General features: G+C 40.1%; 1 protein-coding gene across 3 annotated transcripts in view; it reads right to left on the bottom strand.

Annotated features, from left to right (window-relative positions):
- The window catches only part of MYPN (myopalladin), a 99,439-nt gene that overhangs the window by 23,834 nt on the left and 53,289 nt on the right, over nucleotides 1–22,316 (bottom strand). For all 3 annotated transcript variants that reach the window (XM_043926263.1, XM_043926262.1, XM_043926261.1), the window contains 5 exons: nucleotides 17,690–17,831; nucleotides 15,799–15,822; nucleotides 12,822–12,938; nucleotides 11,676–12,045; nucleotides 963–1,556 (listed from right to left, as the gene is read on the bottom strand). In XM_043926263.1, coding sequence (XP_043782198.1) covers nucleotides 963–1,556; nucleotides 11,676–12,045; nucleotides 12,822–12,938; nucleotides 15,799–15,822; nucleotides 17,690–17,831 — 1,247 coding nt within the window. The remainder of the gene's footprint in view (nucleotides 1–962; nucleotides 1,557–11,675; nucleotides 12,046–12,821; nucleotides 12,939–15,798; nucleotides 15,823–17,689; nucleotides 17,832–22,316) is intronic.

The following is a 22,316-nucleotide window of genomic DNA, read 5'->3' as shown; positions in this document are numbered from 1 at the left end:
TCAGTATTTAAATTATAAAAATATATTTAAAATGCGTGCATGCTAAGTCACTTCAGTCATGTCTGATTCTTTGTGACCCCATAGACGGTAGCCCGCCAGGCTCTTCTGTCCATGGGATTCTCCAGGCAGGAATACTGGAGTGGGTTGCCATGCCTTCTTTTTTTTTTTTTTTTCAAAAAATAACTAAATTTATTGTGTTTGTGTACTGAAACACTGTTAAGAGAATGAAAGACAAGATACAGACTGGGAGAAAATATCTGCAAATCATACATCTGACAGAAGAATTACATCTACAATATACAAAAAGTTTTCATAACTCAACAACAACAACAAAAATCCCTAAAAACATGGGCAAAAGATTTGACAGACACTTCACCAAAGGAGATATATAGATAGTAAATAAACACAAAATATGATGCTCAACATTATTGGTCATTAGGGAAATGCAAACTAAAACCACAGTGTGATACCTTTACACACCTTTTAAAATGTGTTTCTGAAAACAGAAACTGAGATTGCCATGCCTTCTTTCAGGGGAACTTCCCAACCCAGGAATCAAACCTGGGTTTCCTGCATTCAGGTGGATTCTTTACCATCTGAGCCAACCAGGGAAGCCCATATTTAAAATAATCATGTGCTTTTGCCCTAACATGTTCAATATCCATTTTGTCTAAGAGATAGGATTATAAAGGATAAATGATAGTGATAACTGAAGGGCCTATCCTAGACTAAGCTATTCTTATGGAGACCCCTTCTTAAATGACATCTTTTACATCAAGAAACCTCAATGAGGGACTTCCCTGCTGGTCCAGTGGTTAAGATTTAACCTTCCAATGCAGGAGGTGGGGGTTCAATCCCTGGTCAGAGAGTTAAGATCCCACATGCCTTTTGGCCAAAAACCCAAAACATAAAACAGAAGCAATGTTGTAACAGATTCAATACTCATATCTCGAGATACTTACATGGATGGTGCACTTTTAGGCAGCCCCATGGCATTGGTGGGTGGGATGGCAGGGAGAGAAGGCAGAACGGAGCTGAGAAAAGCCACTGGGTTCTGAATCCGGCTGGTGGGAGAGACAGGAGCTGGGGACACACAGCGGGGCTGAAATTGGTTTCCGCTGGAGATGGAAAACGTGAGTGGCAGTTGTGCTGGCTCTGTTGGACCTGGAGTGGGGAGTGGCTCGTTCTGGATGGAGACCCCTCCTAGAGATTTGGTTTGAGCCAAGGGGTGAGTAACTAAGAGGCTTTCTTTGCTCACTGTCCTCTGCATGGCTTGAGGAGTGCTGCTCAGGGTGAACACTGGAGAGCTGGAAGGGGACCCGGAGGCCACAGTGGTACTTGTAGAGGGGAAGAAGTGCTTTGGCCGGGCCAAGCTGAATGTCTGTGATGGAGGGGCCTTCGCCTGCTTGCTGGACATTGTCACTGCCGGAACAGCAGTGGAGTTCAAAACACTCATGTTGAAAGGAAACTCCTTAGGAGATGAAGGAGGTGGGTTTTGCAACTGCTGTTGTTCCAATAAAACTTGGTTGTGAAGCTGTTGTAGCTGACTGGAGTCGCTGCACACAAAACAAGAGTTGGGGAGAGAAGAGAAACTGTTACCATCGTCTCACCCATCAGAGAGTGTCCAGACAGGCTCTTTATTGTTGGGTTGGTCAAAAAGTTCTTTCAGAAATCAGAATGAACTTTTTGGTCAACCCAGTATCTGCCAAGAATGCACAGCCAGAGTGGCCAGCAGTCAGCCAATCAGTTTCTTGTGAGTTCTCTCCTTCTTTCCAGATCTGTTTGATTGCCAGGAAGAAGGGAAAGGCCACCGTGATGCACAACTCCATGAGGCATCATTTATTGACATTTTGTCCTTTGTGTTGTGACCTTGGAGTTGGGCAACGCAGCAGAATGTTTATAAATTAGGAACAAGAAATAGAAACAATGATCCTCTTGTTGGGAGTGCTCAAAGTTCCGAGATGAGTAGAGAGTATCTGGGCTAGGGGTAGGCCATGAAACTAAAAGACACTTGCTCCTTGGAAGAAAAGTTATGACCAACCTAGAGAGCAAATTAAAAAGCAGAGACATTAGTTTGCCAACAAAGGTCCATCTAGTCAAGGCTATGTTTTCTCCAGTAGTCATGTATGGATGTGAGAGTTGGACTCCAAAGAAAGCTGAGCACCGAAGAATTGATGCTTTTGAACTGTGATGCTGGAGAAGACTCTTGAGAGTCCCTTGGACTGCAAGTAGATCCAACCAGTCCATCCTAAAGGAGATCAGTCCTGAATGTTCATTGGAGGGACTGATGCTGAAGCTGAAACTCCACTACTTTGGCCACCTGATGGGAAGACCTGACTCATTTGAAAAGACCCTGATGCTGCGAAAGATTGAAGGCAGGAGGAGAAGGGGATGACAGAGGATGAGATGGTTGGATGACATCACTGACTCAATGGATATGAGTTTGGGTAAACTCTGGGAGTTGGTGATGGACAGGGAGGCCTGGTGTGCTGCAGTCCATGGGGTCACAAAGAGTCAGACAAGACTGAGTGACTGAACTGAACTGAACTAGGTTTAGGGTTAGGGTTGGGCTTCTGGACAGAGGTGTTGAGCTACACACTGATGTTAGTCACTAACACTAAAGAGGGCTGAGTTCCCCCCAAAATGTGCTAGATTCTTCACTCTGCCTCATTTTAGAGCAAACCTTAGCAAAGCAGCTGGATATGTCTTGGTGTTTCTCGTCCTCTTCTGACAACAAAGCTTTATAGATAAGGTAACCATATGTTTTGATTCATTCTAGACCGTGCTCCTTTATGCCTGTTTTCCTGCCATAATTACTGCTGACACTCTTTCACTCTCAAAAATGTCATGGTTTCAGTGCTAGATTATATGGTCACCATAATTATAAATGTTGCCTTAGACTTGTCTTGTGCCTAAAAAAAGGAAGATGATCAAGCTGGGAGCACTTTCTCTATGTAAAGGAATCTGACTCACAGAAGCGTTGTATGATTTGCCTTAAGTCCCACAGTCTAATACTTTCTCTTAAAATAGTTAATTATTTTTTAATAAAGAAAATGGAAAATGTCTAAATACTATATATGCACCAAGTTGTCAGAGCTGTCAAGTTTTGCTGTTTAGGAGACTCTCCTCTTGAGCAAATGACCATAGGAGGAGCCACAAGTGAGACCACAGTGCTTCAACCACCATGGTTTTATGTTCTCTGAAAGTATACCTGGAACAGAGAAGATGATCTGCTGAACATGAGATCTATTAAAAATGAAAGGTTCTACATTTTCATACCATTGGGGAAGTCAACACCAACAATATCAAGTCAGGGGCTTCCCTGGTGGCTCAGTGGTAAAGAATCCTCCTGCTGACGCAGGAGACATGGATTCGATCTCTGATCTGGGAGGATTCCATATGCTGTGGAGCAGCAACTATTGAGCCTGTGCTCTGGAGCCCCAGAGCCACAACTCCTGAAGCCTGTGTGTCCTAGAGCCAGTGCTCTGCACCACCAACAAAAGCCCCAAGCCCCAACCCTCCCCGCAATGAGAAGCCTGCACACGGCAACTAGAGAAAAGCCTTCACAGTAGCGAAGACCCAGTACAATAACAAATAAATAATAAATAAAACTTTTTTCTTTTTTTAAAGATCGAGTCAGAAGGTTCTCCAAACCTTGATTTAAAAAAATCCTTGGAGTTTAAGGCATTTTTTCCTTCCCTTTGTTGACATTTCTGATACACAATATATGGAAAAGTAACTTCACAACGTAGAGACCAATCTCTACTTTCATTAACTCCTGTCAAATGCTGCATACTGTATGATCCTTTGTTAAACTATGAAAACTCTCATCTTGGATTAAACTAAGAATTTAGAAGTACTAGCCACTTGGCAGAGTAACTTTCTTCCCCCCTTTTAGAAGTAAGTATTTAAGCTGAGAGAAAAAAGTAAAATTAATTAAACCTTTTCATTTTATTTAGCAATCAAGAGAAGTAGAAATATCCTTCTTAGATATCCTTAGAAAAATATAAACAATTAACATTATTTCTGCTGGTGTTAACTCTCCAATGGCATGAAACTATAAGATCTTTACAATTTTAATGGATCTAATATTTGGCAGGTCCCATTCTGTGAATGCTATAGCATAAAGATAATGTTGTGTGGTTTTTAGGACAGGTTTGTATTGTATTCTTGAGTAAACTTTAATCTGATGATGCAGAAATATTTTCTTGTGGTTATGGAAGTAGAAAAAGTAGTATATGAAAACTAAGTGATCTTAAAAAGCGAGGGATGAAAAAAAGGGGCCAGGAAGTCACTTGATATTGATTGATTCTGATTTTCTTTTGGCTTACATTGAATGAAAACCAAGAACTAGCTTTTAACTTTAAGACTTTAAATAGCATCTTGGCCCTTATAATTTAATGCAGTATATTGGAGGGTTACAAACCTTAAAGATAATGATATATGAGATACAGCATCAAATTGTTTTGATTATATAAGATTCTGGAAGAATTCATTTGAGAATAATATCTCTTTTTGACTGATAGGCTTCCCTGATGGCTCAGATGATAAAGAATCTGCTGCAATGCAGAAGACCTGGGTTTGATCCCTGGGTCAGGAAGGTCCCCTGGAGAAGGGAATTGCAACCCACTCCAGTATTCTTACAAAGTGAAGTGGCTCAGAGGTTAAAGCGTCTGCCTGCAATGCAGGAGACTTGGGTTTGATCCCTGGGTCAGGAAGATCCCCTGGAGAAGGAAATGGCAACCCACTCCAGCATTCTTGCCTGGAGAATCCCATGGATGGAGGAGCCTGGTGGGCTACAGTCCATGGGGTAGCAAAGAGTTGGACATGACTTTTTTTCTCCAAATGTTACTAAGCTCTATCTTGTTTCAGAAGGGATTTAAAACACCTGTTTCAATTTGCTTATTCATTACATCAGGGCAAGGTGTCAATTCTAGTAGTCAACAAACTTTTGTTGAATCTTCTCTGTGTTTACTTTGCTAGGTGCTATAGGATATACAAATATGCCTCAGATAGTATGAGCTATTCAGGGCTTAAAAAAATCTTACTATATATGCATGTAACACAAATAACGAGTAGTTATTTACAGATAACATATTTGTTGTTGTCATTCAATTCGGTAATAGAATTTACTATCTAATAATGAAGACACACGTTGCAGTGAAAGAATAAAGAGAGGACAGGTTAATTACAAAGCATAAAAAACCCTGAACAACCTCTCTAATTCAAAATAACAGCCTATCATAAATTGCCATACACTCAGCTGTTCATATCTTGTTGCTGTGAGGATTTCTGAAATCAGGGTTATACCCAAGCTTTCTTTCTGTAGATTGTCAACTCTCTCGGGTTATCTGAAAATATCTTTTCTTTTGCCACAACTTAGTTAAAGCATAATGCTCAAGAATATGGCCTCTGCAGAAAGACTTAGATCCTAATCTTGGCTCTGCCACTGATTATGTGTTTGGTTTTGAGTGGTTTCTAGGTTTTTTCGATCCCGATTTCTTCATAAGTAAAATAGGAGTAAGTAATTTCTCTTCACATTGTTGTGAGAATTGGTGGATGAGTCACCTAAATCAGTTGAATGCTCAATACATTGTGGCTATTATATTTTTCAGTTTCTGAACTACAGATACCAATTTTAGGATTTGTAAGAATGAACATGAGTTTCAAAACTGTTAAGGTTTCTTCTTCTTGTGGTTCTGGAATATGAAAGAATTTCTTATGGATTTTAAGTGGTTGAGATAAAATGTCAAGGCTTTATGACAAGCCCTGCAGAACAAACTTGGGCTATTGTATCAAGTACCTTTGAAAGCAGTTTGGCGACAACAATTGGGGCGGTGTGCTCTGGAGCCAGCTCTCATTGGCTCTGGAGAGAGGACTGTACACACCTCATCCCAATTCCCAGTTCAATGATCTTTCTTTGGTAACTTGATATCACCTCTGGTAGGAGGAAATTGGCAAGTGCTGAAAGTCAGGGCTTCCCTGTCTCTGTCAGTAATTAAAACATTTGCCAGTGCACCGCTGATTAAGATAACTAATTCTGGGTAAATATGTCTCTGCAATCAGATTTAGCTGTGGTTTTAGCAGTGGTAATCATGCTGGCTGTGCAGAGAGCATAAAAAGCAAACAGACCTCACTAATTTAGGCACCACTGGCTAGAGTCAGTTGGCCTGGGAAAGGATCCAGGCATAGTTTTTAAGTGTAGGGGAATTGTTCTTAAATTTCAGCGAGCTTCAGAATCCTCTGTTGGGCTTGTTAAAAGATAGATTTCTGGGTCCCACCCCCAGGGCTTCTGGTTCAGTGGGTCTTAGTGGAGTACTAGAGCCTGTATTTCTATCAGGCCCCAAGGGGACGCCAGTGCTTTGAATAGCAGGCCTCTAGGTGGTTCTTGCCTGCGTCCAAGACTGAGAACCACTGCTCTAGAGAAACACTTGTCCCCAAAGCATACATTTTCCTAGTACATTCTCATTTTGTCTCTGACATTTTATCCACTTTAAATGTTTATTCTTGTTTTTCTGGCCATGGAGGAATGTGTGTATGGGGCTGGGTGGGGTGATAAAGGGTTGTAAATCAGGTTCACCAACTTTTACACCTGTAGTTTCCAACTGGCTGTACCTAAGAATAAGCTGTGGAGAGATTATGATTCGCCTGGGGTGCAAGGCATAAATATCTTTCAGAAGCTCTACATTTTATTCTAGAGTGTAGCCAGGATGAAGAATCACGTCTTTAGATAGCTTAATATTCAAGTTGAAATTTTCAAAGTCTAAATTATCTAGGTTTTGATGATAGTGTTTAAAATGACAGCTTCCCTTTGCAGTTTTAAGATCAGAATTCTATTTTCTATATGAATGGCAAATTGAAGAGCAACCAGAAAATGGTATCCTCAAGATTACTGAGTCAATATGTTTTAATGTAAAACCTAAAAGATTTACATCAATAAGGTTAAAACCAGTAAGAAAAGTGTGCAAGCATGTGGATTCACAAAGGGAGCATGTGTGTGTATGAGAGAGAGAGAGGGAGGAAGGAAGGAAGGACGGAGGAAGTGGGGAGCATCCACATGCATATTCTTGTCTCTAATACAAAATTTAAGGAAGGCAAAACATACTAAAGAATTATATAGTGCTGAGAACTGGATTTTTAGAGGGTGTCACTACGTAACTTAGTAGAAAGAATTTTTATATTCATTGAAAATTTCATGTGGTAGCTACTGCTGGCTGACTACTTAATTCTCCCCTTTGTAAAGGGACTTGATTTTACTCATGGAGCCAACCTGTGCGCTAAAGACTATACTTCCCAGCTTCCTTTATTGTTAGCATGCCATGTGACTAAGTTCTGGCCAGTGAAATATAAGCAGATGATTTGGGATGAGTCCTTAGAAGACTCCTTTAAAAGAGAGTAATATCATGACTTCTACCCATTTGTTCTTTCTGCTGCTTGAAATGCAGATGTGATGACTAGACTACCATCATCCGTCTTGGACCATGAAGGGACTTAGAAGCCAGTGCTAAAATGGCAGAGCGGAAGATAAAAGACTGGGTTCTTAATGACTATAGAGCCCTGATAACAGCCCCAGTAGCCCCTCTAATTCCTTTATTTCACAGAAAAATAAACCCTCATGTATTTAACTCACTGTTACTTTGGACTTTCTGCAACATGAAGGTAAATCTAATAGCCTCTGAACAGTCCCTGTTTCCCTGGTGGCTCAGATGGTAAAGCGTCTGCCTGCAATGCGGGAGACCTAGGTTCCATGCCTGGGTTGGGATGACTTCCCTGTATGACTTCACTTACTTAAACAGTCCCTGGGTGAGGGGAGGCTCTACAAAATGGCAAATGGATTGTCTGGGGTTACCTGTTCCCACAACTCACTTCTCTGAGAATTGCTTTTACACACAGTTGTGATTTGATCCATTTGACTCTTCTTCCCTGTAAACCTAAATCCTCTGCACCTGACCTCTGTGTCTGACTCTTTGTGACCCCAAGGACTGTAGCCTACCAGGCTCCTCTGTCCATGGAATTTTCCAGGCAAGAGTACTGGAGTGGGTTGCCATTTCCTTCTCCAGGGGATCTTCCCAATCCAGAGATCAAACCCAGGTCTCCTGCATTGCAGGCAGATTCTTTACCATGTGAGCCACCAGGGACACAAGGCTGGGCTAAGTAGCCACCAGTAAACAAGGCTGGTATTTGGAATGGAGCTTCTGAGAATGATGTAGTTAGCAGTGAAAAGACAGTGAAAAGTGAAAGTCCCTCAGTGGTGCCTGACTCTTTGCGACCCCATGGACTATACAGTCCATGGAATTCTCCAGGCCAGAATACTGGAGTGGGTAGCCTTTCCCTTCTCCAGGGGATCTTCCCAACACCCCAGGATCAAACCCCGGTCTCCTGCATTGCAGGCAGATTCTTTACCATCTGAGCCACAAGGGAAGCCCAGTTAACAGTGGAACTTGACAGAAATTGTGAAAGGACATGTCATTATGGGCCAGATATGAGTTGATGAGGCTTCCAAGAGAGAAGAGTGGAGAGGATATGCAAAGAGGAAACAAGGAAGTGCTTGGGATGGAGCGTGAACAGCAGATAGAAGCCGGACTGACCATGTATGTGATCCTAGCTCCTAATGAGAGAGTCAATTCCTAGGCAGGTTGATAAGAAGTCCAGGGTCCCTGAAGAGGAGAGAGAGGGGTCTGGGACTCTTGAGGAGGAGATAGGGGTCTGGAATTCTCAAGGAGGAGAAAAGGACAAATGTCTTTTTTTCACCTCTACATTCCTTAGTCTTAGTCTCATATTTTTTTCTTTAAGCCAGAACTCAGTTTAAACTCTGTACTAAGGATTATATAACAACAATGTATCCTGTTTGAGGACAGTTTCTCCTTCTTGAAAACCTTCTGACTAATCCTGTTATTTTAGAATGTGTATTATGGGAGTGGTTCTGGTAAAATCTTTCTATTGTTAGTTCTAATCCTGTCATCTTAAAATATAAATTGTGGGAGTGGGTCTAGTAAGATCTTTACAACCTTGAGACATTCTCTTGATTTACTATAATAACCAATTGAAAAAGTATATAACTCCCTTGCTAACACTAGCGAGGGGGACACTCTCCATCCCCCTTCTGATGTCTATGTCAGAAGCTTTCTCTGTCCCTTTTTCACTTAAAGAAAACTCTGCTACACGGACGCTCTTGAGTGATCAAGCCTGGTCCGTGGTCCCAAAGCTAAATCTTCTTCGGAGACCACGAACCCGACATTGCTCACAGTCACTAACTCCCTGCTCTCCTTCCATGGTTGTGTTTTGTTTCCCATTCCTGCTTGAATCCCTACCATAACCTCTTCCCTTCTTTTTACTTCAAGTAATTCCTGTTTCCTGTGACTGGCAGAACTTTGAGGGGACAGAAGTTTAATTTATATGCAGAGTACATCATGAGAAACGCCGGGCTGCATGAAGCACAAGCTGGAATCAAGATTGCAGGGAGAAATATCAATAACCTCAGATATGCAGATGACACCACCCTTAAGGCAGAAAGTGAAGAAGAACTAAAGAACCTCTTGATGAAAGTGAAAGAGGAGAGTGAAAAAGTTGGCTTAAAGCTCAACATTCAGAAAACTAAGATCATGGCATCTAGTCCCATCACTTCATGGCAAATAGGTGGGGAAACAGTGGAAGCAGTGACAGACTTTACTTTTGGGGGTCCCAAAATCACTGCAAATGGTGACTGCAGCCTTAAAATTAAAAGACACTTGCTCCTTGGAAGAAAAGTTATGACCAACCTAGACAGCCTATTAAAAAGCAGAGACATTACTTTCCCAACAAAAGTCCGTCTAGTCAAGGCTATGGTTTCTCCAGTAGTCATGTATGGATGTGTGAGTTGGACTATAAAGAAAGCTGAGCGCCAAAGAATTGATGCTTTTGAACTGTGGTGTTGGAGAAGACTCTTAAGAGTCCCTTGGACTGCAAGGAGATCCAACCAGTCCATCCTAAAGGAAATCAGTCCTGAATGTTCATTGGAGGGACTGATGCTAAAGCTGAAACTCCAATACTTTGGCCACCTGATGGGAAGAACTGACTCACTGGAAAAGACCCTGATGCTAGGAAAGATTGAAGGCCGGAGGAGAAGGGGATGACAGAGGGTGAGATGGTTGGATGGCATCACTGACTCAATGGATATGAGTTTGAGTAAATTCAGGGAGTTGGTGATGGACAGGGAGGCCTGGTGAGCTGCAGTCCATGCGGTCACAAAAAGTCAGACAAGACTGAGTTACTGAACTGAAGTATTTCTGGGTGTGACTTGTATGTTTTATAACATTTAATTTTATTCCCAGAATTTGTGTGGTAGGGAGAAAAATATAAAACTAAGCAACATGAACTGCTTCCAGTGAGTACCCTGTGGTCAGCACCAAGGAACAGATGATGGGAGTCCTACTACTGTAGATTTCATTGTTGATATTTAAAGGTCTATGTTGTTATCAATGTAATTTTTATCACTTTGATGTGTGGATCAAACAGAACATAATAGTACTGTCACGTTCAATGCTTGCTTTACTATGGATGCACATTAAATATTGCAATAGGATGCTGATGGAAGCTCTGAAGAGGGTTTGGGCCACAAGTGCATCAAGTTCAGAGGTGACTGAATTTTTATGACTTCTTTCATCCCATTACATTTACATGAAGCCTACTGTGGTTACCACAGCATATCTAGCCATATCAAGGAACTATCTAAAAAACAGTTGATATCTTTTCTACAATGAGTGTAAAAACTTAAGCTGAAGTAGAAATGGGAAACAGAGAGATAAAATTATAGGCTGTAAAGGTTATTAGACCTAAGAAAGGGCTTTGTAAGAAGGGTGTGGAGGTGGGAGGGCGGTTCAAGTGGGAGGGCACCTAGGATCTATGTATACCTATGGCTGATTCATGCCGATGTACAGCAGAAACCAACACAAAAATTATAAAGCAATTATCCTTCAATTAAAAATAAATTAATTGAATAAAACAGACCAATAGACACAAAGATATTTATAACAGCCCATACGTGGCAAATTTGGGTCTTAAAATCCAGGCAGTTTTAGCACGGGGAACTATATTCAATATTTTGTAATAACCCACAAGAAAAAAGAATCTGAAAAGGGATACATATGTATAACCAAATCACTTTGCCGTACAGCTGAAACTAGCACAACATTGTAAGTCAACTATATCTTAATTTTTTTAAAAAAGGAAAAAATTCAGGTGCAAAAAATATTGAAGGATGTGGAAGGACTTCCCTGACAGTACAGAGGTTAAGACTATGCTTCCACTTTAGGGGACACAGTTCGATCTTTGGTTGGGGAATTAAGATTGTGTAAACTGCTCAGTGCAGCCAAAAAGTAAAATGGCTCATGAAGCTGAGTCAAAAAAAAGTTTATTAAAACAGAAAAGTGCAGAAGTGCTTCATCTGGAGCCATCTAGTATAGGACAAATATCTTTTTGAACCAGTTTAGATGTAACATTTCTTGGAAGTAGAAGATGAATAGTAAGGATGATAGTGATAGCCCATTTACACTGATGTAAGGCTATATGATTTGCAAAGCATTTAATGTATGTTTCCTCATTTCATAATTCTCCTTTTCAGCTTCATCATTTTTAAGATGGGCAGACTCAGAGAAGGTCGCAGGCACTCTTGGTTATCCATTCTAATTTTTACTTACAGTTTGGGTTTGGCCAGAACTGGAGGGGGCTCTTTGACGGGTGAGGAAGGCTCAGAGATTTTTGCTGACTGTCCATTGAATCTCTCCTGGAAGGAATCTGGCCTGGTCTGGTGGGTGGTCACCATGCCGCCCTCGGAGGATTCTTCGCTTCCTTTGTCATCTTCAGGCAGGTTGAAGTGCACGCGGAGCCCGATCCTTGAGCTGGACCGGGGCTCATTGTGGTTCACCAGCACCCCTTCTAGTTTGGGTTTAGGGGGTTGTTCCACAGGAGGCTCTGGGTTGGGTGGGGATGGCTGTTGCTCAATAAGAGCCAGGTTGGTGGTGGAGTTGGCTGAGTGAAGAGACCCATTGTTTCTGAGATCTTCATTTCCTGAAAGGATGATAACAGGACCTGAGCCTCTAGCCTTACTCAACAAGACTGAGAAAGGACGGTCACCCTGAGTTGGGGCAGGTATCCAACTTAGGTGAATGTGCTAATTAGAGATGCTGGTCAAAAACAGCAAACACAATCTGAAGCATTAAAGAAGGGTAAGGATACAGGGCGGAAAAACTCAAAAAAATCTAAGTAGCATTTTGGAAAGAATTTTAGAAGTCTATGTAAGACCAAGGAGATGTTTTCTTAGGGAGTATAATAAATAACAGCAGGATAACTGAGATGGTGGTGATAAATGTGATAAGAAATTAGAAATTGAATTCTGTTCAGGAACACTTTCCTCAATAATTCAAAAACTTTTTGGGAGAGCCACATAAGCGTCATATGAAAAGCAGTAAGAAAGAATAAAGTACACTCTTCATACTCATATTTAAAGTCGTAGTCTAAACCAATGGTCCCCAACCTGTTTGGCACCACGGACCGATTTTGTGGAAGACAGTTTTTCCATGGACTGAGGCAGGGGTTGGGGAGGTTGGTTTCAGGGTGATTCAAGTGCATTACATTTATTATGCCGCTGCTGATCTGACAGCAGGTGGAACTCAAACAGTAAAGTGAGATGGGGAGCGGCTGTAAATACAGATGACGCTTCACTTGCTCACTTGCCACTCACCTCCTGCTGGACGGCCCGGTTCCTAACAGGCCACGGACTGGTACTGATCTGGGGGCTAGGGAATCTCTGGTCTAGACTGCTCTGGCATTGGAAGAATCCTTACCTCTCACATCTAGCTGTGCAATGCTTGACACTGTGCCGTATTTATTGCTCGCAGTACACGTGAAGCACCCAGAGTCTTCTGCAAATACCTCGGCAATGACCAAAGTACAGATCTCCTCTAAAGCCAATAAAGCAGAGATGGTTACTGACTTTTTATGGAAATGGAATTATGGAATTTTCTGATATTAGATAGTGATTCTATAAAAGTCAATAGAAGAAGATGATTATATCGTTTGAAAATAATTAGTCCAATTATTTGATTGAATTGACTGGTTAGCAGACCAAATGAGCCAAAGGATGTAAAATGAATAGCTCCATGCAGACACTCAGCAAGAGGATTTAATAATAATGTAATATAGATTATGGATTCATAAATATGACGTTTTTATGTCATCAGTCCAGAAAACAAAAACAGAACCAAGAAACAATAAGCTGAAAATCACAAAAACAAAGGATTTAAAGCAAGAGGAGGCTATGGCTGATTCATGCTGATGTATAGCAGAAACCAACACAATATTGTAAAGCAATTATCCTTCAATTAAAAATAAATTTTTTTAAAAAGCAAAGGGAGTTCTGTGTGAACTAAAAGGATTGAAAAAACGATTTTTAAACCCAGATCTCACTATTTCCGTGGAGAACTATTTTCTCCTTTTTTTGTGACTGATTCTGTGGGGAACTTTTGTCATGAGGTAATTTTAAATGAAAGCCATAATTTAAAACTGGACAGTAAATATTTTGCTTAGCTACTAGTAATTAGCTGGTAGAGCAACTTAGAATTCTGGGTGAAAGAAAAGTGAAATGCACCTTTTCTTTTGTGATACTATGGTAATTCTTATAGATTACTCCAATACAGAGCATGAATCCCCTTTGAGTAACTGCTGAAGCGATTCCCAGATAGAATCATACGATTACAGCCTTAAATTATTATAGTTAGGTGTTCCTTGGCATCTAATGAAGAGAGGTATAAGATGGTAACATAAACCTCCAGTTATCACTCAGTAGAACTGACATTAAAAACAAAATAAAAAAAAACAGAGTTTTATTAGAAACTTGGCTTCTCAGTGTTTCATGATAACTGGACTGAATTAGCTGGACAACTTCTCGGAATCCTGGACAGGAGGCCATGGCACAGTATTGAGTACCTGCTCAGTTAACCCTTCATCTTCCTTACTCCTTATTAATGGAATCCTGGCTTTGTGCACCCTCCTTGAAGTGATCATAGGCTTCAAGGCAGACTGGCCTCTCCCAGCCTTGGTTGATGAATCGTGATTGGTCATGCTAACCAGTCACGCTAACTCTGGTCTTGCTTAGGTGATGGCATGTGACACACAATTTTGATCAATAAGATATTAAGGAAAGTCTCCTGGGGAGTTTCTGGGAAAGTTTTCTTTGCTCTTTAAAAGGAATAAAAGAGAGCATTTTTCCCTATTTTTGCCTCTGGACATTGTCATCTGCGTGTAATACCCAGAACTGTGGCTGCTGTCTTGGGTATATGAGTAGAACCAGCTTAAGAGGATACTCTGAAGGTGACAGAATGAGGGAAGGAAAAAAGCTTGGTCCTTGATGATCTGAGATGCAAAATTAAGCAGTCTCAAGACTGCCATTTCTTAGGGCATTTTGCAATGTGACAAGATAGATTTTTCTTGTTGCTTAAGCCACGTTTGGTTAGGTTTTCTTTGCTTGCTGCCCAAAGAATCTTAAATGATGGAGAGGCGAAGTTTGGTTTTTGGTACCTCTCTGTCCTTTTTCTGAGGCTTACGCTTCCTTCTCTCTGTTCCCCTTCCCAAACATTTGCTCTCTCAGCTTTCAGCAACCTGCATTCAGAAAATGATCTGATAAATTTATTCAGACTACACTATACCTGCCTGATAAAGTATTCTGTCTCCAAAGGGTATTTGCATTATCTAAGGTGGAAGGAAGAACTCTCTGGACATGAAATTTTAGATTGTGGAGCTTGGGCTTATTTTTGGGCATGGACCTCTTTAGGGTAACTCTGAAATTATTTTGTGTATGAAACTACCTAGTGAAAAAGCTTGTTCTGGTTGAAAGTATCAAAAGACTGAAATATTTTCAAGGGGAAAAATGCTTCTCCACTGCAAGCAATGCTAGAGTAAGACCACTGTGGTCTTTACTATATCCCCAAGGGCCTACGTACTGCATAATCCAATGTTATGCAACATGGATTATTGTTGTTCAGTTGCTAGGTCATGTCTGATTCTTTGCGACCCCGTGGACTGCAGCACGCCAGGCTCCCCTGTCCTTCACTGTCTCCCGGAGTTTGCTAAGATTCATGTCCATTGAGTTGGTGATGCTATCTAACCATCTCAAGCTCTGCCACCCCCTTCTGTTCCGTGTCTGTATTGGGAATGCTTTTCCATTCAGTTTTTGGGAGAAATAATTATAATAATGAAATTCCAAACCATGATTCTTACCCATAGGCACAAATACAATCTTATTTTTCAGGGTGATCACAGAGAGGACATTCAGATGTTTACGCTGTGGTTTGTGAATGACTTGTATTTTCTAGAGGTAAGAGCTTCTACATCATCTTAATATCCTCCCAACCTAATCTAGTAACACCACTAACATTGTATTGATTCTGAGTTGATTCTGTGAATTTCAAAATCTGATGCATAACTTTTGAGAAACATAGGCTGTAGAATTGGAATTGATCTAGCATCTTGGAAATTGCTTAGCCCAGTTGAAGGAAATCATAAGTAGGGACCAATAAATGAGGGAAAATGTTCCTAAGAAACATTCCTCAGCAACCCAGAACTAACTGTATTCACAATAGGTATTGAATATATATTCCAAATTTGTACATGCTCCTCATTTCCTTCTTCTACAGTAATAGCTAGAGTTGGCTTCGATCTTCTTTCTAAAACTTTTTTTTCTTGACGCCAGTATAACTGCATTATGTTTTATTACATATTTCAAATCACTGATCACATGAAAATGAAAGTTAAAATGATCTTTACCTGGCTCTGCCATGGATCGAGGTTCTAAAAGGAAAAAAAATTAAAAGATTCTGAGCATTCATTTTACTGAGAGGTGATATTTTCATCAGAAGCTTCCCATTGAATTTCACAATTTTTTTCTGCATACTCATGAGCAATTTGACAAAGCTAATCTGTAAATGTTAAGTAAAATGACCTAAGCACCAATGACCTTGATGGGGATAGGATATTTATCATAGAAGAGCAGCAAGAGAGAACTACTACTCAAATGATGTGGCTGCATCTTGGGACATACCTGGGTTCCACTTGAGACATATAAACCTTAGGTTGGGAAAAGTTACTGAATTAGCTGGTACTCAGGATGATTTATTTTTATTGTTTTCATTCAGCCTGACCTGAAAAATTTTGTGAAGATTGAGAGATCATTCTTGGCTTTGGGCTATCACATCTTGATATAATCTAGACTATACTTCCTGCCCTAAGGTTTCTAATGTTAAGAGCCTCACGATAGATGACAGGTTCCTCAAGAGCAGTTTTTATTTTAAAATTCTTTGGCATTTCTGAAAGTGCCTGCTTGGTACTTAAAACAGCTGCTCAACCAATGTTGGTGGAATTGCAGTCACGCAGAACAGTCTTTAACACTGATAAAACTAGTGAGGGTTTTTCTTTTTTTCTCAGCTTAAATGGTATTCAGAATATTATTGTTGCTGCTGCTGCTGCTAAACCTAATAGTAATTTGATTCATATATCTAATCTATTTTGTGATAACAGAAAAAAATGAACAAATTTCAGCATATTTATGACTGAAATGTGTCAAGCTGAAAGCACTGCACGACAGGAAAAGAAGAATTAACCACTTGGATACACACACACATACACACACACACATATATGTTTATTACAATAAAAAATAAAACCCCAATAAATAACCAACAAAAGATATGAATAGGTAATTTCAAAAATAAATTCAAAGACCTAATAAATATGAAAAAGAAGTTCCTTCCCACATCTAATTAGTGAAGTGCAGATTAAAACAAGTGTTCTCATTTTGGGCCTATAAAATTAGTGAAGATTAAAAAATATTTAAATCCATTGTTAGTGAAGGTATTAAGACAAAGGAATTTCCCATGTATTTCTGGTTGTAGTAGAATATAACTGGAACAGCATGTGTCCCAGTTCAGCTGGGACAGATATCTGGTTTATTCCTGGGATCTCTGTGTAATGATTAAGAGTACCCTCTTTTACTCTCCAAAATTAGATGATCAATTATATGATCATAGTAAATTCAGTTCAACCTTTTAGGAGGGCACTTTGGCAATTTATATTAAAAGCTTAAAAATTGTGAATTTACAATAATAATTCTAGTGCTCAAATTTATTCATAGATATTCTCTGTTAACATGCTTTGAGATATAGTTTATAATAGTAAAAATTTGTGGACATTCTACATTTTCAACAATAGGTGATTATGTAAATATGAAATTGAATTGATTTCAAAGGTAAAAAAGATCTGTATTAATATGGAAAGATATTCATGAAATGTTGAGTGAAAAGTCAATTTACAAAAAAATGATTTTTTTTTACTTAAAAAACTTGCATGTTCAAGAGGGAGGGGACATATATCTGGATTTGTGTCTGGTTCATGTTGATGTTTGACAGAAAAGAACAAAATTCTGTAAGCAATTTATTTTTCTTCAATTAAAAAATAAGTAAATTTTAAAAAAATGCATGGGAAAAGTTTTGGAGAATGTACACCAAAATATTAACAGGGTTTAGTTTGATGGATTATGATTATAAGTGATTTTTGTTTTATTCTTTTTTATTACATTTTAATTAACTGCTAAGTTATAAAATAATATACACAATAAATTTATAAAAATTATTTAAAAAATAATTTTAAAGCATTGACTTACTTTTCTGTAAAATTCTAAAATCTGGAGAATCTTCTATCAAGGTCCCTTCTCTATACCACTCAACTTTAGGAGATGGGGCTCCTTTTACTCTGCATTCAAAGACAACTAGCTGACCCTCAGAGGCTGATAAATTTTGTAACATCTGTAATGAGAAGAATATTGTTAGAGCCAAAAAGTACCTGTTTTTGGAACCTACTTCCAGTGCTGAGTTTTCAAAAAAGACACTGTTTCTTCCATGTTTGGGTTTTCTCCAAATCTTGTACATTTCCAGCAGCTTCAATTTGGTGGATGTACATCAAGTCTATTTTTAAAGATAGACTCTTCTGTGCACATGGGATACTTTTTCCTCACTATCTTCTTCCTTCTCTGTTGTAGTGCCAGACAAATACTAGGCAAAATGTTTTGAGGGCTTGCAAAAATACTAATTTTCAGTAAAGTCATTCTGCTTCCTTTGAGAAAATGCCCAAGTAGAGTTTGGTTTTCAGAAATAATAACAATTTAAAAAATCTGCAGTGAGTATCTACTAGGTGTATTCAGTATGAAAGTAATGTATTTTGGGGGGCTTCCCTGGTGGCTCAGTGGTAAAAGAATCTGCCTGGCAATGCAGAAGGCCTGGGTTCAATCCCTGGTCTGGGAAGATCCCACATGCTGCAGAGCAACTAAGCCCAAGCACCACAACTATTGACCCTGTTCTCTACAGCCCAGGAGCCACAACTCTTGAGCCTACGTGCCACAACTACTGAAGCCCCCGTGTTCTAGAGTCTCCGAAACAAGAGAAGCCACTACAATAAGAAGCCCCTGCACCGCAGCTAGAGAGTAGCCCTCACTTGCCATAATTGGAGAAAAGCCTGAACAGCAGTAAAGACCCAGGGCAGCCAAAAAATAAATAAATAAAAAAAATTTTTTCTAAAGAAAGTAATGTATTTTTCCACATAAGAATGTTCCATGAGGTGGGAAATCTTTGTGGCTCAATACTGACTATTTTCTTGGCTTGCTTGTCAACTTTCGGTAGTCCTGGAAATTGATGCTTGTTCTGCTATTTTGTTTTCTGTATGTGTTCTTTACAGTATAACCTCAGAGTCTGTTGAGGGATATATAGAATGGCAATCTCTATATAATCATAACTGCATGTAAAGTTTTGGGTCATGGTAAAATATGTCATAATTTTGTGAAGGCATCGTTAAATCCTCTTCCAAACTTCCACAAAAAAAAGTTTACAAAAATCACTTTTGACTGTAAAATATCAGTCTATTCTGTAATAGACTCTATGGGAGAATGGAACTCACATTTTCCTTTTATAACTTGTCTTTCACTCATCGTGATTTGTGAGCTTAAAGTCACACATTCATTTGTGTAATTGGTACTTCATTTGGTTGTGACAAGCCCTGTTGGCGTGTGTGTGGGCACATTTTTGTTTTTACCATAGGCTGAAAGACTACAAACATGGGAAAGGTTATGATTATCTTCCTCTACAAGCTCTATTAGCAATAAATACTTCAGGCTTTCCTATTATTACAATTTTGGGGTCTGCATTTAGGTATTGGCTCTTGCTTCAGAGGGGGGTGGGGACTAGGATTTGATCCTTGGGTCAGGAAGAGCCCCTGGAGTAGAAAATGGCAACCCACCCCAGTATTCTTGCCAGGAGAATTCCATGGACAGAGAAGCCTGGAGGGCTGCATTACCCAGGGTTGCAAAGGGTTGGACGCTACTGAGCAACTTTCACTTCACACATCACTTTGGAGAAGGATGGGCCAGTAGTTTTTTTCACTTTTGTCATTCACTCTGATAAATACTTTATGATTGTTTACAGCTCTTGTCTTAGCAATATATGGTATTTTGTGCATGGACCCATCATAGTCACAACATCTGTCTAAGGAATAACAAGGTGAGGAGAACCACATGGTTTTAGCTGTAGGAGATTTTTACCTGAGAAGGGTGTGTAAGTTGATATGATGACTGCCAGGGGGCGCCACAGACAAAAGTTAGTGGATTTAGTGGGTTGTTTTTTGTTTTTTTTTTGCATTCCCAAATTTGCTGAAGGAGTTCAGGATGGAATTTGCAGAGTGGTTTCTGAAGTAATAAAGAACTATTTGATTAAAAACCTGTTTTTTCCGTGACTACTCTCAAACAAAGGCTTCTAGTGACAAGAATGTTCTCAATAAGTAGGGAACATCAATGAGTTTTGGGTGCTTCTGGCAAGCTGGTGAATATGCCCTTCACTCTGATGTCTGAGCTGATTCTGTGCGAAAATGATAGTTGGGGAGCCTATTGAAAACTTTAATGGCAATCAGACACCTACCTGGGATTCATACATAATGAAGTCTCATTTCTTCTGAGGCAAAACAAATTAAAAAAAAAAAAACAAAGCAAACCAAAAAAAAAAAAAAAAAAGTGGCAGCTGCAGAAGGGATTGAATAAAAAAAGTGTGGCACATTTAAAGAATGAATATAAGCAGAATGAGGTCAATCTATACATTCTGACCTGACTTGCAGTTCAGATATATGAACCAAGTCTCAATCTGGCAGTGCTGTGTGCATGCTAAGTTGGTTCGGTCGTGTCAGACTCTTTGTGATGCTATGGACTGTAGCCCGCCAGGCTCTTCTGTCCATGGGATTCTCCAGGCAAGAGTAATGGACTGGGTTGCCATTTCCTACTCCAGAGAATCTTCCTGACCCAGGGATTGAACGTTTATCTCTTATGTCTCCTGAACTGGCAGGAGGGTTCTTGACCCCTAGGGCCACCTGGGAAGCCCCAGTCCGCTTGCAGAAGGACCTCCTTGAGAGAATATATTACTCATAGTTGAGACCTCTATTAGCTTGTTGTAAGTACTCACTTGACATTGAAAGCGAAGACTTGTGTTCTATTGGACACAATAGCCAAGACACTTGAATTACTACAGTTATAGAATATGCCTGCTAAGTGTCTGTGATATGAGATGGAAGCTTGTTCCAGTGTGATACACCATCAATACTCAGTAAGGGAGTTGCCATGGGTCATCTTACAAGCCACTTAGAAAAGGTTGTTGAAGGTCATGGTTTGAAGGACAATGATAGTTGTTATTGCCAAAAGCTGTGCTTTTCTACCAAAGTCTCATGACAAGAAATCGGCTCACATCACTGTCCAAACCAGTTACACCATTTGAACATTTCGTAAATGGGGCCATGTTCAACACAGCAGTAGGTCTTAGGCTGTTGCTAATGGCACATTGTATAAGACTTGATCATATTTATCTTGACCTCACTGAAGATGAATAAGACATGAAACATTTCCCAACAAGCAAAGATTAAGTTAGTCTTAACTAGGAATTATGGATTTGAATTAAAGTCCCTATAATGAAAAGTCTACGACCTGCTGAGGTAACAGTATCTAAAGTGCAAATCCGTCCTGTGTGTCATCACCGTACTGATCATCCAGGAAGACATTCTTTGCAGGGTAACTTGACAACACAACCTTAAGAAGCATGTCTTCCACAGCCATTTGCTATTGGATTTTTTTTTTTCCCTCTGTTCCTCCTAAAGACTCTCTGAAGCCACAAAGTGATGAAAGCAGCGACTCCTTCTTAGCCGAAATGGAAGTGATTCACCACAGAATAAATATTACCGGGTGCCTGCTTAGTACCAAGTGCTGTGTGCAGGTGCTGTAAATGTGACTTGAAATGACACAGTTCCTGCTCAGTTAGATCCACACCCACAGATAGAACGCAGGGACATCCTTGAGAAGAGGCGTCTCCCTTACCGGTTGAAAAGATGTCAGCTACAAGGTTCATATTGTCACTTTATTCTTTTTTTTTTTAAATCTAGTGGCTATTTTTGCACTTTGGGAGATACTGGAAATGAATGCTGTAGTGCCTTAGGCTGGCGTTGGATTAGAGCAGTTTCTACTGATAAAGAACCCTTTGTGCTCCAGGATTGTCACAAGTGTCCAGTGCAACAATTGAGTCAGAGAAGTCTCTGGAATTGTCAGGTTGGGGAGAGGGGCCCATGTCATCTTCAGGAATCTAGAGCCAACCACCAACCCAGTTATTTCAGGGCTTCCTGCCTCTGCTATTATATAATGAAGTGCCGTTCTTCAAATTTTCACTTCCCCTGCCCCCTTGCACTCTTCAAATTACTGCTGAAGCAGCTGGAGCCGGTGCTGCCGCAGCCTTGAAAGCCCGCCCGAGCAGCTGCTATTGGAGTGGGCGCAGAGATGGGAGTAAGATTCTAATTTGATCATCTACCTCCCTTCATGTTCAAGGAGTGTGAGCACTGTCTTCCCCCATAAACAGAGCGAAAGTGTTTTTGATACAGTGTAGAGGATGGAGGATAGTCTATCTCGTAAAGTATTTAAAAATATAGGTATCCTTCAGAAGAGCTTATTTATAAACCAGAAACAGACTCACAGACTTGGTGAATGAACTTTATGGTTACCAGGGGGAAAGAATGAGGGAAAGGGATAGTTAAGGAGTTTGGAATTGACATGTACATACTTCTGTGTTTAAAATGGGTAACCAACAAGGACCTACTGTATGGCACAGGGACCTCTTTTCATTGTTATGTGACAGCCTGGATGGGAGGGGGGTTTGGGGAAGAATGGATACACGTATGTATACGGCTGAGTCCCTTTGCTATGCACCTGAAACTATCAC

Source organism: Cervus elaphus, chromosome 15 (assembly GCF_910594005.1).
Source record: "Cervus elaphus chromosome 15, mCerEla1.1, whole genome shotgun sequence".
NCBI lineage: Eukaryota > Metazoa > Chordata > Mammalia > Artiodactyla > Cervidae > Cervus > Cervus elaphus.
The sequence above is the reverse complement of the archived record's forward strand: the minus strand, read 5'-3'. Positions and strand labels throughout refer to the sequence as shown.